The following is an 18,520-nucleotide window of genomic DNA, read 5'->3' on the forward strand; positions in this document are numbered from 1 at the left end:
TCAGCTAAGCTATAACGCTTCAAGAGTCTTTCAGTAACTACCACAAGCAGAGACTGTAAAAGTAAGTTTCTAGTCGCTGTGACACGACCTGTGAAAACAGCGGTGCTTTCATTCGCGCTGCTTCCTCGGGGAGCTGCCTTTCACGCTGCTCTGTGGAGGATGCTGTCAGCATTTCCAGTATAAACTCCCAGGAACAGAGGGTAAGAACCATCGGATAAGATGTGGGTATGAGTTCGTAACCACTGTGATTTTTACAGTCCTCTGAAGAAGAAAAACCAGCAGTGTATCTGATACAGAAAGATCGTAAGCCAAGGCAGAGGTGCTAGATACTTGCGTTACGTTATGCCAGCTACCGTGTCTGTGAGGTATCGGTTGCTGTGCTTGCGATGGCAGAGCCTACACGTTAGGAAAGAAAGCAGATCTTTCATTTGTGGGCCTACTGGAAAGGGAACTTCTCTTTTAAATAATTTAGCTAGTCTTTTGCTTTATCTGTTATATATATTTAAAAAAAAAAAAAAAAAAAAAAAAAAAAAAAAAGGCTGTTTGGGCCACAAGAGACAAATAGTCAATTGTCAAAATTAACATTGCTTGTGGAACCTGAATTTTTCATCCCTTCATCTTCATGCCAAGGTTCCCAGACAGGGCAGAGAAGAACGATCTGCTGAAAATCCTAACAAGCAGGCAGAAAAGAGCACCGCTTGTCACTTAATTTTCAGTCTTCCTTCTCCTAGTAGTTACTATTTCTACAGCCGTCTTTCTCTAGTTGACTTTACAGTATTGCGTACATTTTAGTACCTCTGAGTTGGCCTTTGCTTCTCCCACATTAATTTTTTTTTAGGCACTGCTAGAAATACCTCCACAACCCCCAAGCCCATCAAGCTGGTAAGGCCACAGTTTAAAAGCTCCTGCCCATAGTGCCGTGCCTCTTGGGAAGCGTACGGTGTGCCTCAGCTCTGAGTTCGTAATACTGTTGTTTTGTTAACGTAGTTATTACTAAATATGTTAAACTGACAACTATTTAAGGTAGCAAATTATAAAGTTACCACAAATAAGAAGGTCAATTCATACAGGACCAAAAAATTTAGAGGGCTAAATAAGTGTAAAATACATTATCGTTTAGGTACCAAAACCATGTATTACATGATAGGAAGTTCTAGATTTTTTTTTCTTTTTTTTTTTTATTGCTGGGTGAACTTTTACCTTTGCTCCTCTATGGTGATACTCATACTGGGATATGTTGTGACAGTATCCATGAGCACATCTTGTGCTATACCTACAGGACTGTTGCATTTATTGTATAGCATGGATTGTGCTGTCTTCATCAATGTTAGTATTCTTTATTTCTCCTTTATTCCACATATTAATCAGATGTATATACATATATATATGTATATATGCGCACACACACAGAATATTACTAAAAGCTTCCAGTGAAGGCAGAATGGATAGTTTCCTCATAGGCTGTTCTGCGATACCTACCACATTGCTTCAAAAGCTTCACAAAAAATCAGCCCTGCAAAAATGGGAGTGTTGAGCCGAAGTTAGCCTGAACTTCAGGGAAGTGAGGCAGCAGCGCAGAAGGGCTGAGCGGGCAAATCCTGACCAGGCTCAGCCCAGCCCCACCGCTTACACGCAGCGCTGTGAACTGCTCACGCTCAGGTTTAGGAAAAGCAGGACGCCTACGTCGCAGGTCACCGCCGCAGTGGTGCTATGATGTGAGGCCTCGTTTTGTTTGCTGAGGTGCTGGCATTCGATGACGCAGGCAGAGAGCGCGCAGTGYGCGTGCACTGAGGGACGGCTGCCCTTGCTCTTCCTCCTTTGTTTTTGTGCGTGTTTGGAACATTTCCTGCGTACAGCGTAGACAGGAACAGCTTCCTTTTAATGGCTATATGGGTTTACAATGAACATCAGCAGACTTTTTTTTTCCTTAAAAACAAAATTATGTCTATGCTACTTACTTAGCGTGCACCTCTGTGTAATTAATCAGCATTGCCTGATGACGTGCTGCATCATCAGGAGCGAACGACAGACACTTGCAGTGCTCAGCAGCAGAACTAGGCATGTGTTCAAGTGATCYCGGCACTTCCTGCACGTTGTTTATAAATTCCTAATGTATTTTCAAGAACACTTGTGAAAATACTGACAATGAATAATGCGTCATGCAAGAAGGTAGTCTGCTGTTGCCTGTAGCTTGCAGTTTTTTTCCAGCCTTGCAGAGATATACTTTCACCTTCTGTATCTTTAATGGGGCTTTGCTGGGGAGTTCAGCTCATTTAAGAATTGATACAACAGACTTGTATTTGATAAACAGCACGAGCAGAAATGGTGTAAGTAAGTAAGTGCTCTGTAAGGACAGAAGGTAGCAAAATTAATTAAGCAGGACATAAATTGTGACTTTTAAGTAACACCAGTCCTAGTGTTTCTTCAGCAAAGTAGCACAAGGCAGTAATTTGGTGAGCTATGGTGGAAAATAATGCTGCTAAGTGAAACCTAGGCAGGTGCCAATTGCAGGTGCTCCGAAGTTGACTTCCTTGCTTCTTGAACGATGCGCATTGCATTTTGCTAAAGGAAAGATTGCAGCAGCTCCAACCTATTGTAAGTCACACCAAACAAAAAACTATGCTTGAAATGACATTGTCKTCTTATTGAAGATCATAAACAAGTACTGCTTGAGTGTAACCTAGCACCGTGTAAAACTAACACAGCAAAAGCTTGCATACGCGTAGGTTGAGCTGTGAGATTGCTTTGCCATGTTTTTGTCATTAAAATAGAAAAATGATCCCCTGAGCAGTGAGGCTGAATGAGGTCTTCTGGCCTTCAGAACTCTCTTGCTCTTACAGTGTGTTTGTCTTACAGTGRAGATAAGCTGCAGTTTGTGATTTTGGGTGGAGAAAATAGCACCAGACAGAAGAAAAAAATTAAAATGCTCAAAAGCCAAGAAGTTAATGTTTATTTCTTGGAGTTTGGTTAAGCTTCCTATAATGCATAGTCCAAAATGAAGAGCTGTAACTAACTTATAAAAACTGCAATGGGAAGAACAACATTTGAGACAAGGTAGAAGCTGRAGTAAATTTATTGGTGCTTTTGAGATATATGGTATTTCCCTCCTCCCACACACATGCCAAAAAGCTGATGGTAGCAGTAGACCATGTACTGTTCTAACTCATATTCCCCTAGAGTTTGGGGAGGCCGCCTTTATTAGGGTTACAGAATAGCCATTGGGTGCCATTTGAGAGAACTTCGATATGGTTTCATCTGTGCCAACTTCTGCCACCCAGAATAAGCCAAAGGAGCTTAAGCCAGTGCTAGGCATAAGGTGCAAACATATCAGGTGTTCTGCTGGCAGTCATATATTAATATAAATATTAATTAATGTAAAACTAACTTACTTAATAGTCAACTCCATATTTGTGGTGGTAAAGTTTCCTTCTCTAGCACTGAAGGACTACTCAGAAACTTTTATCTTTAAAATTTTCTTACGCTCTCGGCTTCACCTCAGCATTGTACATCATAGGTTGGAGAAAGTGCAAGAGGGCTGCTAGCCTGCAACACAACRGAGAACAGGTTCCTTAAAAGAAAATACTTCCTAACTACTGCCTCTGTAGTTGGATGGGTAGTAATCAATCAGGAAAAGAGAGAGTGTGTCTAAAAAACTTTATATATAATGACTAGAAATGTTATAGTTTTATGAACAAATTTGTATGACTGTGGTGCTGTAAAACCCACACTGCTACAGTGTGACACTGTATTCATTCCTTTCAGCCCAAATCATTAGTAGTTCTGGCCTTTTAAGTTGTGGCCTCTGGAGAGTCCACTGAAGTTAACCCTATAATCTGATTTAACAAGCATGTATCCAGCTGAAATTTAGAGCTATAATAATGTATGGCAGATATTTTTCCTCTGGGCAGAAGGCTTTATTTTCATGGRCTCTACCTATACTTTTCATGGTGGCTCACTGACTGTTCGTGAAAGGAAAAGCAATTACGCTGAAAAATCAAATCTGTGATGTTTTGGTTTCTTTTCATTATTTGATTTTTAACTTGGTAGTCTATTTGCAAGGATTAAAAATCAGAACTCAAACCAAAGAATCCAAATCCCAAAGTGCTACCTAACCAATTAGCATAAGAAAGATACCACTTCTTAATACTGTCCATTATTATATTTTATGTTTTGCTATTTTATTATAAACCATTGTATGCMGAACTCTGTGCATTTTTCCTAAGAACTATTTCTTTCTGTATTTCAGCTTGTTAGTGACTTGTTGGAATTCTGTTTCTACACCTTCCGAGAGTCTCAGGCACTGAAAGTAGAGTTTCCAGCCATGCTGGTGGAAATCATCAGTGACCAGCTACCAAAGGTGGAATCTGGGAATGCCAAGCCCCTGTACTTTCACAGGAAGTGATAGAAAATGTCTTAAGTGGAAGAACTTTGCCTTAAGTTTCCCTGTGTTATTCCACACCCATGAAGGACCCAAGAAACCATATTTTAAACATGCTATTTACACTTGTTCAGCAGTCTCTGAGTAGTCTAAAATCATGAAGGGTTTGGGGAATGGAAAACAGTTGACCTGGATTTGGCAAGACCTAGATGTTTGGAAATTACCCCCTTACCCTAAAACATTTAGAAAATGTTCCTGTTCCTCTGGATGAAAAGCCATATCTAGTCAATAACTCTTTGATTTTGATATTTTAACAGACGGAGTTTTAAATATGCCATGTAGTTTCTGGTATTCTTTGCTTGTTTTAAAAGGGTTCAAGAACTAATAAGAACTTTTTAAAGCTTACCCTTGGTTTGCACATAAAACGTAAAGTCAATATGGGGCATTAATATTCTTTTCTTGTAAAAAAGAAAAACAAACAAAAACTATACACACACACACACACACACACACACACACGCACACACACACAAAACCCTAATGTGTAAAGTAATAACAGAACATTTGGTGTGGAATACTCTGTTATCCCCACCTGTGGCATTTGTTATCCCATCATAGCTGATATACACTGTGTTAAGTGTCCATTTACTATTTAATTAAGGAGGATAAGATGTGAAAACAAATGCCCTGGTATCAATTTATAGTATCTATTGTGCTGGCTTTACAAATAATTTTTTGCAGTCTTTTGCTGTACTGTACATTGCTGTATGTATAAATTGTGAAGGACCTGAAATAAGGTGTAAGGAACTTTTGTAAATGAGACAAAAAAAATCTTTAATGGTTAATAGGATGAATGGGAAAGTATTTTTGAAAGAACTCTATTTTGCTGGAGACTATTTAAGTACTATCTTTGTCTAAACAAACAAGGTAATTTTTTTGTAAAGTGAAATGTTCTGCATGCATAATGAACCGTTTACAGTGTATTTAAGAAAGGGAAAGCTGTGCCTTTTTTAGCATCATATCTAATTTACCATCCTACAGTATCTGTTGTAAATAACCACACTTAATCTTTTTCAGTTGTATTTAAGCCTTTCTGTTTTCCTCTATATTTTTCTCCCTTTTGTCTCTCGCTTGCAAGTGTATGTGACTTGAGCACATCTTAGAAATCCTGCTTCATATTTCTGTAGGAAACTACACTATGTTGTGTTTGTCACTTTTTGGAGGTTTCATTTAACAAGACAAATTACAGTGTCTCCAAAGCTTTTGCCAGCTTAATGATATAGCGAGTTCTTGCCCTCTATTCCCCCCTGCCCCTTCTCCCTCTTCCTCTCCCTCCCTCCCTTCCTCTTCCTCCCTCCCTCCCTCTCTCTCTCAGGGGAATAAGGGTGAATGAGACGTTGAATGATTTTTCTTTTTTTTATTAAGGTTTCCCAAATTGTTTGTTTCTCCTTTGATTACTGAATACATGCAACTTACTTATCTTAAAAGGTCAGATTATTATTTCAGATTGGCMATTTCTGATTATGATGAAGGGATCATGCAGATCATTACAGTAAGTATACGGAGCAGATGTGTCCTGATGAGCAGGGATGGTAAGGTACTGATAAGGGCAGATTAGCTGGGTAGAATTTTTAGTGATAAACTCAAAACATGCTTAATTTTGTAAGAATTTTTGTAATAACCAGAACACATCTGAGAAGACAAGTGTTCACACTACAAGTTCAACTCAGTTGGTCTGATTTTGTCTCAAAATGTTTTCTCTAGAGACAGCTGCAAAGAAAAACTTTTGAGGTGATTTTCACTATTTCACAATTTATAAGCAAATACAGAATTTTGGGATAGAATAGAGGACAGGTGAACTTTTCTGAGGCTCACTGTTGCTATCATATGCTAGTTTAAATAGAATAGTTTTTCAGAGTTCTAATCTGTAGTGTTCTCTCTGGGTGACACTGATATTTTTGAGCTAGAGTTCTCCCTTGAACGGCCAGAATGTAGCATTTCTTTTAAAGGTGGTCTAATAAAAATTATGTACCCTTTCTGATTCAAAWTTTTGAGGTGCGCTTTGGTGCACTTAAGACAGTCAGTGCTACTTGTCTTTCTTTTTAAATGACACCTGCCTTATGCAATGGGTAATCTGTAAAGACTGTATTCAGAGAGATCTTTTTATATATAGATACATACATATATTATTTGCATTTTGGAAGTCTAATTCATAAGCAGATCTTTCAATACTGACCTGCACAGCAATATGAAAGCCAAACTTCCAACATGAGACACACAGCATGCAGACTGGTTGTTTACAGTAAAGGAATAGTCACACATCCATCCTTTCATTTACCTTTTTTTTTGGTTGTTGTTGTTAAAGTCTAAAATAGAAAATTTCAAAGCCAGGTTTTGGGTGAATACAGTCTGCAGCAGCTTTTTATATTAACAAAGTTACTGCCTCCTTTTCTGTCTCAAAGTAACTTTGCTTGATTAAAATAGCAAAGCCATATTCTACACTTCACTGTTAAATGCCTGTCCCAGTCCAAATTGTCGTCTGTTTGCTCTTATTTTTGTACCTTATTACTTTTAATCTTGGTTTGGTACAATTCATAATTCACAGAAACTTCATATAATTAAACACACTAAATTAGTTTTAAAAGCAATTTATATCTTTATGCAAAAACGTATGTCTGTCTTTGCAAACAACTGTAAGCAGATTATAATAAATCCTTTACTTTAATCACCTGTTGTTTATGAAACCATTCATTGATTATTTTTTTTCGAGATCACTGAAGTAATAAATAAAATTGGATATAGATGTTGTAAGAGGCAGTGTTCTCTTATCAAGGACACTTAAGCAGAATAGCCATCACTTTTTTATCTAAACCTGTATAGCAAAAAGCTACAAAAATAGTTTTCAGCTACCAAGTTACATTATTTTGAATTTGTTTAGAATGAAATAGGCATTTGTCTCCTGCAAAATACAAGACAAACTAAAAACATCTTCTAAAAATGGGCTTCTGTTCATTGAGATAAATTATTTTGTTGCAAGAAAGAATGGGGATATACAGCAAGAGCATTGTATACACAGTTAAAAATGTAAAATAGTGTTAATGTACTGCAGTGGGTATTTCAGGAATACTACACACTGTGCAACTGAACAGTTGTGCAAAATAAAATAGAAAGACTAAAGTTTGCAATATCAAAATCTTATTAAAAAGATACTTTACAATCAATAATGCAAAAAGCTAATTCACAGGGTGGTGTTTTTCACTGACTTGTTTAAACATTTATGAAATTAAACAATTCTACAGTTAATGCACTTTTAATTGTTTATTAAAGATCTGACTTTTTCTTTTTTTAGAGCAATGTTTTCAGCTGGAGGTCAATGACTTGATAAAATAGACAGCAGTTCTGAGGCCAGGAAGCTCAGAGGAATGTTTAAGAATTCTTGGAGTTTAACTAGATTCCTGGATGAAAAATAAAAGCAGCCAGCAGTATGGTGTAAACAGTAAAATCTATGCATAATGATGCATTTATAATTAGGGGTTTGCTTCTGTATGTTTAAAGCTTTTTAAATAAATAGAAAATATTGTTTGGTCTTTATGTTAATGTCTGCAAGTACCTATTTTTTTTATATATAAATTGTACAAATATACATGAATTAAACTGGTTTGATTGCAAGTATTTCTTGCACTTTAATCTCAACTAGCTGCTGGTGCAGTGATTTCCTTAGAAACAAGCTTCTATGCATTTCCAAGCAATATTAGACAACGTAAAACAACCAACAACAAAACATCTTCTTCCATCTTGAAGTTTGTTTGGTGTTTACCAACCCATTCTTTTAGACTACTGCTGCACATACAGTGGGCTTCAGCGGCAGAGCAGCTGCGCACACTGCGGGGTAAGAACTGCCCAGTCTTGGAGAATTTGCTTCAGTTACTTACTCTGGACAGCTGTTTTCCAGATGAGCTGCTGACACGAGTACACACGTGTGCACACACACACACGCGCGCGGTACCTCCCACTTGAACAGAAAAAAACGCAGCAATCTTCAGTACCCAGACGCCTGCGTCCAGCTGCACTTCGTCTAGAGGTTGTGGTACCTATCGAGCAAGGTTAGAAATTCTCTCATGGAAATAACCATTATCTGTTTTACATACACAAGATTTCTCAAGGTAACAAATCAAACTGCCTTCTYAGAGTCACATCTTTTCCAATTACATTAGCAAAGTTAGTTAGTTAAAAAGGGAAAAACAGCTCTTGCTCTGCTGGTTCATTCTGTGCACTGTCACAGACATTCGCTGCASAGTGCCTGTCTGTCTGGGGTGCATGATCTCCCTTCACTGCATTTTGTTTTTTTAATAACAAATTGCACAAACTTTTATTTCCAAAAAAATCTTGTGTCTGCTTTCTGTTTGCTGAGCTGTCAGAATGAAAGAATATAGAGGGTCAGCAGTTTTARGAAAAACTTTGAATATGCTTAGAAGGCATATGCACGTGACAGCACGTACCTGTCACGTGCTGCTCTAGTAATGAGAAAACGCTTTCACTACTTACTTACTTACTTACTTAAAAACAACGTGGAACTTGTAATCTGACCTCAAGCTGGGGCACTGCTTTGTTTCAGGTATCTRCACAGAATGGAAGTTTGTACTGAGTACACAGCACGACAGAGAACAGTAAAAATGCTCTTCCATTTTAAAGGTTTTGCTAGGTTAAAACACGCCATATTTTAAAAAGAATTCTTTAAGTACAAATACCAATAGGATGAAGTTTATTTTATTACTGCAAGTGCAGAACAGGGCACACTGTTGAATTCCTATGTAGAAAACTATGTCCCAGGCCTAAAAGGTGAAACTTACTTCAATAAGACTTTTTCAGTTTAAACTTGCTCAGCACCAGTGCATTYGCAGCTTACGCATGCCCTCTATCAACAAGGGATGGATTTTTCAGTTGCAAACCAGGTGAGAGTTGTACAACAACAGGCTACGAGAAGAAAGGGAACAGGGACYGGTGCACTGAGAAGGGAAAAATCTCTCCAAGTCTTTTCCATGATGCAGTTACAGAAGTTCAACCAGCACAAGCTATAAGCAGTGAAGCAGGAACACTTCTTATTTCATTACAGGRCAGAGAATAAGTAAGTCAGTGAGATCTGGCTTGCAAGCCCAGCGAAAGACAGGGCCTCAGAAGGAAACCTGCCACGCAGATCCGGGAGGCCCGTCCTTAACAAAACGCAGGRGCCGGAGAAACCCAATGGGAAACAATAAAGTGGAAACGTTGCGTGGCCAAGGAGCGGAGCCCAGCACTATCCAGTGCCGACACACACTGCAAATTCCTGCTGCTCCAAAGCAGTCAGGAGACTCAGCTTTTGCATTCACTGTTTGGCAAGGGCACACACACACACAAGAGCTTAATCCCCAGGCCGAGGGGGTTACACAGCAACCACCCGCGTGGCAAAGGGGGGAGGACAGACTGTGCGTAGGGATTCAGTCGCCGCTGTACCCACGGCTGTGAAACAACAGCAAGTCACCAGTCAGCAAACCAGCTGGGAGGACCAAGTCAGCCCAGAAATTGCTGGGGGTGCCCATCCCTGCTGGGAGGCTGGGGGGGGGGAACTTAGCTGGTTTTCTGCAGAACTGGTTTCCTGTCCTTCTGACTTCAGGTTAACATTGCATTATTCTGTCTTCCCAAATCTACCAAACCATGGGAAAATGAGTCAGGAAAGGGAGACAAGCACTAAGACCCAACATCGGAAGAGAGAACAAGAATGTCAAAGAACTGGGAAGGGGGGGAGAGAAGGGAGGGATGTCAAAAAAAAAGGAAGAAGAAGAAGAAAGTTTCATCTCCTTTACTTTCTACATTCAAGTACAAGGGCATCATTTACAGGACTATTCAACAGGGAGAAGGAGGACTGAGCTGGACAMGGCTCCTCAGCTGTGCAAGTCTGTACTCATCCTAAGTATGAATATGACCAGGCTGACATGGAAAACCTTATGTCGGGCAGTAGCTACCACAGCTGAATTCCTAAGAGGCAGTGTGGCTAACCTGAAAGCCAGATCAGATCTGGCTCAGCTTGCACCACTGCTTTTAGACAAAATCTGGGACGTGAGAAACTTTGAATTAGTATTACCTCTGCTCAGTGTATCGTTTCTCAGCAGAAGAGTTTTCTTCTTCTGTGGCTTCCACGTGGCTCCAGAAGTAACAGGAATCTCAAAACATCTCACCTAAAGGCAAACAGGGTCACAGGACTGCGTTGAAAAGACACTGAAAAAAAAGTCTCTTATTCCTTTTCTATATATTTGCCTTTTTAAACCACTTAAAAAAAAAAAAAAAAAAAGTTGCAAGTTAAACAGCTCAAGAGCTGAGAATGACATGGAGCATTTTGTAAGGCAGCAGCCAGACCAGCATCAAACATGCACTGCGTATTTTACAGAAAAATAAAACAGAAGTGACTTACAAAGCTTCAGGATACCACAGCTTCGCTAACTGATGGGCAGCATACCTACCTGCCACACCTACCACGCTCATGATAAAAAGATTTATATTCTCCTTGTTTTTTCAAACATTTTTACCAATCGGCAGCAACGAAAACAAAATTTAGTCTCACAAACAACATTCTGCCTTCAGATAACTCTATTTTAGCCCACAAGTGAGTTCGTACAGTCGTAGTCTCGGGCAACACAACACTCAGCTTCGCACAATATACYGCTTTGCCATCTCACCAGAACTGAGCGAGCAAACCTGCAATCTGTTGCTCTGTGTTATTCGTGTAGCTGTTTCCTTAATRCTGTGTAAAGGAGCAACTTAAAGAGCTTGATCTCCTTTGCAGAAGTCCAAAAGTAATCTTCYGTGCTTGGGTCACTCAGGCCGTCCGCCAGGACGGCGTTGCCTCAGAGCTGTGTAGCAGAGTCACCCGCTCGGACCCAGCAGGAACACCCCAGCCCAACCTCCTCCGAGCTACATGAGGTTCAGCGCTGCAGAGCTGCGCTCGCTTGGCCCACCACGGCTCCATCTGGAAATGATTTGTGCAAACGCCAATGGTCTATACGGTCTGGGCAATGGAACAAAACATTGGTATGGAGTTAAATCCTAAGGAAAAAAAACACCCCAACCTTAAGGCACCATTAACCATTAACTGGTTTACTAATCATATTAGTTAGAAAAACGTGCAAGCTAAGTTTATCTGCAGTAAATCCATAGAGTCCAATTTAACAGTGAGTGAGCCTGTATTAACATGTCATCCTGTCATATTTTCCTGTCTCCCCTCCACTGCCTCCCAGAGGGTCTTATTTAAAGGAGAAGAAAATAAAAACATTTAATGATAAATTGCATGAAACATTTTTATCACAAAGCACAGATTTATATACCACAAGATTTCTAAAAGCTTTTTCTATGATCACAGATAACTGCTACTACTCAAATAACTCTACAGATTATGATGCAGCTACTTGAGGACTCTGATACTATGAAGTATCATTAAAGCCTTAAAATCTATAATTATCAGGGCAGGGGGGCGGGGAGGAGGAAGGGACGTTCATGGAGTAGCCAGACAGAGGGACAACTGATAAAACACAAGATGCCCGCAGGATGCACAAGCATTTTAGCCTGAGATTCTCTTTGTTGCCTTTTTTTTCTTTCTTTCTTTCTTTCTTTTTTTTCCTCCTTACCAGTGGTTTGGGCTTGCAGAGTTGCCTGTTTTGAGGGAGGAAAGTTCCCCTTCGTTTTAGAACTTACTTGTGACTGAATCTGCACACAGCTGCCAATAATTATATCTTTCAGAACCAGGGCAAAATACTCTCCAACTTAAGAAGGATTTAGAGTAAATAACAAATAACATTTCATTTCATTTACAGTGGTAATTTGGAGTAACAAAGGAACCATGACATACAGGAGCGTGTAGTAAAAGTTCATGTGTCTTGTCTTTATAAAGTAATATAAATGAAGTCACACACACAACATAAATGAATCTGTTCTTCAAAGACATTTGAAAAATATCATGCCTCCGTACCTATTATTTTACTTATTGATGTCTATTTCATATTGTCTTTTCCATTTTGAAATATAATTTTATCATCAGCATAATAGCTTTTTTTATCTAACAGTATTTTCCAAACCCAAATAACATTCTGTTACCAGTGGAAATAGATGCGTGATCTCCAGGACACAAAGTTTTAAAAAACCTTCTTCCACCAACAGATGAGTCACAGATCAACTAGATGCTTGACTTAAAACGCTAATTATCTTGCAAACCAATATACCATGACTGTTCTTTAAAAATGAAAAACTATTCAAAACTTAAACTATCTATCTCCCCCATCCCACTTTCTTGTCCCCCCAATCCAAACTCCCTTAAAGAATCTTTTATTTGTAATTTGTATTTGGCAACACTTAACGTCTTTATACAGATTAGGATCTTCAACCCATGATCAGGCTCTTCGTTGTTTAAAAGCAGTCACAAAAGCAGAGAGAAGTGACTATAACAAAAATCCATGGATACCATGTACACCTTCTTGGCGTTCAATGCACAGAGCTATAAAAACTGAACATAATTTTGTGGAATAAGTCCTCTCTTGCCATTTAGAGTGCCTTCTAGCCATCCCGGCTCTCTGGAAAATTGCACTACAAAAGAAAAAGAAAAAAAATTACTGCTTTTTTTTCTTGAATTAGTACTTTTAGCTTTAGCTCTGGAATACCATGCAAAACATCCATTAAAATGTTTAGTCTTCTGCACTGACCAGTTTGAGAATATGCCTAACAAAGATGACAACGATGGGTAAGTTAACTGAAATACTTGCATAATACAGGTGGTTAAGGACTCTTCTGGTAAGTATACATGGTGAAAAACGGTTCTAGGAGCAGGATAGTATGTGAAAAAAAAAAGAGCTCATGGAACTTAGAAAGTATGGCTTTATATTATGGGAAATCTAGAAGGCTTTTGGAGAGAACATAGAATTCACATCAAACAGCTGGAAACTATTTCAGTAGCTGGGGGCAAAACAAGACCAAAAACTTGTCTTGAAGGCTGATGAATCTGGAAGCTTGGTGCCACAGCAAAATGGTATAGAAGGTTACTCGATATGAAAATGAAGCATGTGAAGGATGATAAGGAAATAAAAATGAAATAGAAATTCCAGCTAATTCCAGGGAAGCATCATCTCTTCACAGAGAAACCTACTCATTTTGGGACAGACGAACAGACAAAATCATTCATATGGTAAAATTATCTCTCTGAAATATAAATATGTTATACTATTCACAAAACACAAAGAAAGCTCTCGAAAGAYATTACTTGTTCATTACTGCCATCCTAAGTGATTTGCCACTGTTAACATTAAAGTTTGTGCAAGGGTATCAATGGATCTAAACCAAGAAAAAAAAACATCTAATACTCTAACTGCCCCAACAACTTATACTATGAGTAACAGAACTAATGAAGTCATGTTTCCTGTATATTTTTGACCACATTTGAAAGTAAACAAACAAGCAAACCAAAAAAAAAAAAAAANAAAAAAAAGAAAGAAAGAAAAGAAATAAGCATAGCCGCATTTCTTTGAAAAATGGACTACGAACCCTTCCTTCAAATCCTATCGAATTTCCTGTAAGCGTACGGTACAGATATCTACTTATCTTTGTAACTGTATGATTCCACACCTTTAGCAACCTATGATACTATACTCTATTAATTTATCCTCACAGTGCTTCTGATAGAGATATTGTTTAGGGAAAAGATCAGACAAAGGCTGAAACATGCTGCCAGCCATGTCAGTGCTTTCTTTAAAACACCACACTAACACATCGAGCACAACATGCAACACGTGGTGAGTTGTAGCCTTTTAGAAATCAGGGAAATAATAGCGAAAGGAGAGCAACATTTTTTTTTTTAAGTCTCACTCTCAAAAATGTTGTAAAGCCTTAAATTTGGGCACCTGAAAGATCTTTACCCATGTTTTTTTCTTGCGTCCCACTGTTGTTACTGTCAGGCAATGATGCTCAGAAACCACAGGTTAAACAACAGCTATACCTCCAAGGGACTCAGACATTCAGAAAACAAAACTGCTTTTAAATGATACTGATAATTTATATTCAAAACAAAATTCTGGACATAAATTTATAATGAATATGTTCAATAGAAAAATTCCAAAGGAAAACTCATAGAAAATTACCTTTTAGTATCTTTGCAAACACAGTAACTTATCTTACTATTAATAATTATCAGGCCCTCCCCTCCCTTTGTCATTTTTATTCCCCAATTCCAGAGTACGCATGCATTTAAAAACTGCAGCGCTGATATCACTGCAAACCTCCCTCTAGCAGCTCTGCCACAGCAGCTGTAATTCTACCCCAGGGAGCAAACATGCCAGCGGCTGTAAGGGGCAGCCAAACCTCTCCCCTAAGGCACGCCGTCCCCTGCTGCTGAAGCACATCTGCATTACAGGCAGCAAACTCAAAACAGAAAAAAAAAGAAAATAAAAAGACAAATGCAAATGAGAAAACAAGCCAACAAGAAAATCTGTAAGCTGGCACGCTAGTGCTTAGCAATCAAAGACCTGTATAAAATGAGGGCAGCCCTCACCTGAGGAGAACGCACTGGACAGGGCCCTAAAATTTACCCACAGGAAGAAATGGTCAAGTTGCACAGAATCACTTGGCTTGAAGCAGCAGCAAATTTCAAAATAAACGTTTTTTAAAGAATTTTTATGATAACATAATGCTAAAGTCTGCACACTGCAGCATGTTCACATGCAATGCAGAAAGGGCAAGTACTCGACTCAAGTGACAAATATTTTGACCCCAGAACACTAGGCGTGGAAGGTATAACCAAGCTCTCAGCTTGGGAAATTAAATATCACCCTTGCATGCTGAGCACAGCTCAGGGCACTGTTATTCATTAGCTGAAGTTTCTTGTAGACACTGTGAAGACTGAAGAAAGAATTAGCACACAGATAGCATACAAGAACATCACCTTTACAGATCAGTGTTTTTTGTTTTGTTTTGTTTGTTTAAGWAGTAATTCATAATATTTAACAGCCGAGGTGGCTGTCAGAGAGTGCAAGAATTCTGCCCCCTTTTAAATTACCTTGTACAGTAAGAGTTAAGATACTCACACACATCACTGCCTTCTGTGGGCAAATGATACTAATGGGGAAGCTGTCCAAATGTGAAGCTATTTTAAGTTCCAACAATTCTGTTTGATAATCTATTTCTTAAGTATATGGTACATTCATTAAAAAAAAAAAAAAGAACATTTTGCTATCATGCACAACTCTCTTTAAACGCACGACACACGTTATTTCTGCAAAAATATCCTGCTCAAGAAAAGATCTTCTGTAGTGTCCCCTTTCTGTCATTTCCTCTCCATCAAAAATGATTACAACTCTTAGCACTTTCTCAGGCCTCCCTCATTTAAAAATACCTTGCTGCAGAAACTACCCATTTGGCCTTAGAACTACTACTCATTATTGGACCAAACATCCCACAGGACTAAGTCTTACATTGGCTAAAGACAAGCAGGGAAAATATCTGTAGTGTAAAAGACATGGAGCAGAGGACTAGAAATTCAGTATGGACAGCAAGGTTTAACGAGGACACGGCAAGAATGCGTAGTAGGACCAACCGAAGCACAACCATCAGAAGCTGTCAGTGTCCGAGGGCGGTGGAAATAGCAGCCAACTGCAGAGCACAGAGGGGGAACAACACTTTCCTCCTCACCTGCTGCAAGGCCACCTGAGCTGCCCCGCACGAGTTAAGGCAAGCTGTACACCAGGAGGAAGTCTGACCATCCGCCTGGCTGGAAGTGCTACGGAGAAATCGGTCCGAACTCAGACAGACAAATGAAAGATGTTCAACTTGCAATGCGAGCTCTAAGTAAAAGCTTTTCTAATTCCACTTAACCAAGAGACACAGTAAGGTTAACTTGGCATTTGCAGCATTTCTTCTTATTTTCCTATACTCTCCATAGGAAATAGCTTTAATATTGCCAATGGAATCGTTATCTAATTGCAAATAGACAGAAATTGCAAGAAGCTCTTCCCAGAGACCCAGTGCTGACAGATTTCCCTGCAGCAGACCTTGCTCTGCTTTGACAACTCAAAATCTTTACGGATCGCTACTGTAAGACTCACTTTCACAGCAGTMTTATTCCATTGCCTACATGCCACTGACTTTTGCAGGACCGAATCAGGCTTTGCAGAAACGTTGCAGAAACCAGCTGTTTGGGGAGGAAGAGGAAAAGGGGGGGAGGAATCTAGCATGCATGCTGCCTGGCATAAGAGGACCTCCATTGCTGATGGACTACTTTACCAAAGTAACGACCCCATAAGCTACATAAACAAGCTTTACATTTTGTGGGCAACAGAAATTCCACCGCAAAACCAAACTACATTTTCACAGAACTCAATCCTGCTGGCCAATTTTTCACCAGGAAATTAAATTAAAGCAACAAAATGTGCTTGCAAGTCTTCCACGCTTATAAATGTTTGAAGCAATCCTTAGGGGTAAAGCAACAGCAGAAATGCACACAGTTAGCATGCTTAGGATTAGCATGGAATTTGAAAATTAAAGACTTGTTGTTTTCAAAGTCATTTTGGAATCCTTAAGTTTGCCATGAGAAGCAGAATTATCTTGTGGCCAGAACATGGGACTAGAGGAGAGAGGTCTTTTCCTGGCTCTGCTGAGGATTTACTATGAGTTTGCTTCTAGGGGCTCAGACTTGTGAACAAGAGCGAACAGGCTGCTCTAGCACGACAAATCAATGAAGGTGGTAGCTTGCAGATTGGGAATTCTAAGTACTGGCTAAGATCCCACTATGGCCAACGGAGATCTAGTCAATACAACACATAGAGAGAACCCAAAGAATAATTTGGCTCATCCTAAAACGATAGCAAGCTGTTGGTCAGCTGAGTTGTTCTGGGCTCCCTGAACTATCAGGAGTTGGTGACCTATACCTAGACATCTAGACCTGGAGTCTTATTCCTGAGCTGAACCTCATCCATTCAAACATCTCCCATTTAAATACTCAGCTTTCCATTATCTCTTTTCTTCTGGAGACCACTGCTTCCACAGTGCTGCTGGCAGAAGGAAGTGTTCCCTGCTCTATGTCAGACAAAGTCAGACTGGTTAAGCTCAAATTACTTTCAGTAGCTCTTTAAAACTTCTAGCAAACTCAGCAAGAATTAGGCTGCACTCATCTGATCCTTCTTACTGATGGAGCTGTGACTGTCAGCAGTAGTTCAAGGTGACTATCTCCAAACGGTATGGTGGGATCTAAAAAGGAGAACATCTGTCCACAACATGTACACTCAGTTTCTCCAGCTGTAAAATGGAGATAATTAATGCACGAGTGTTTCTAAGTGCTTTGAAAGCTGCAGATGAAAAAATGCAAATAGTAGTTTTATCCTTGTTTTCACCTCAATAAAAAAATTATTTGCACATACAATGTAATATAGCATTTCAAGAGTAGTACTTCTCTTTGATGTAAATCTTGCATTTGTCAATACCATAAAGGCGATTCAGAAGGCACAGGAATGCCTTCTGAATAACAAGGAACACAGTGCCTCRGAGTCAAAAAAATCCGGCAGGTTAACTAAGGTCGGCACTTTGTTACCTCCGGGAGGGGGGGGCAAGACAAAGGCTGTGTCAACACTGTACTCTGCTTGCTGTGTTTCTGCTACACATGGTCYGGACGGTGAGTGCCACATCTTTCCTGAGAAAATTACCGTAACAAAACACTTTTGTCAGTTTTCCCCACGTGTTCTCTAAAACWTGATTTAAAAATTTGTGAAAAGCTCTGATGAGAGCTATCTTGACAAGTTTTCAGGAAACCTTCCTGTAGAATTGCTACCAATACTGACATAGAATTTTGTTGTGTAAACATCATTTACTACATCTAAAATGCTTTTCCCTAGTGAAATTCCCATTTACCGATTTCTAAGCAGTTTCTTTCAAGAACCAAAAATTTAATAACAGTTGGCTCCCAAGCTGGCAAGGTTTCAATGCCAGGCAGTCTGATTATTCTTTCCTTGATTATTGGGAATAACTGCTTCAACAAAAATATGCAACTAGTGTATATCTCACACAATCTCAAATCATAATCTGCTTCTTCCCATGTGTGCCCTTATCCAGCTGCAAAATCTTCAAGCTTTACCTCTAACCACT

At 39.3% G+C, this 18,520-nt stretch overlaps 2 protein-coding genes across 4 annotated transcripts in view; one reads left to right on the forward strand and one right to left on the reverse strand.

Moving 5' to 3' along the window:
- NR3C2 (nuclear receptor subfamily 3 group C member 2) overlaps positions 1-8,047 on the forward strand; it is a 220,806-nt gene extending 212,759 nt beyond the window's left edge. For both annotated transcript variants that reach the window (XM_085313177.1, XM_085313176.1), the window contains one exon: positions 4,247-8,047. In XM_085313177.1, the coding sequence (XP_085169303.1) occupies positions 4,247-4,402 (156 nt within the window). In that variant the 3' untranslated portion in view covers positions 4,403-8,047. The remainder of the gene's footprint in view (positions 1-4,246) is intronic.
- A 4,132-nt stretch (positions 8,048-12,179) lies between these two features.
- ARHGAP10 (Rho GTPase activating protein 10) overlaps positions 12,180-18,520 on the reverse strand; it is a 148,698-nt gene continuing 142,357 nt past the window's right edge. For both annotated transcript variants that reach the window (XM_085313179.1, XM_085313178.1), the window contains exon 23: positions 12,180-12,985. In XM_085313179.1, coding sequence (XP_085169305.1) covers positions 12,897-12,985 — 89 coding nt within the window. In that variant the 3' untranslated portion in view covers positions 12,180-12,896. The remainder of the gene's footprint in view (positions 12,986-18,520) is intronic.

This window comes from Rhea americana, unplaced genomic scaffold (genome assembly GCF_003343005.1).
Source record: "Rhea americana isolate MKP2758 unplaced genomic scaffold, rheAme1 scaffold_38, whole genome shotgun sequence".
NCBI lineage: Eukaryota > Metazoa > Chordata > Aves > Rheiformes > Rheidae > Rhea > Rhea americana.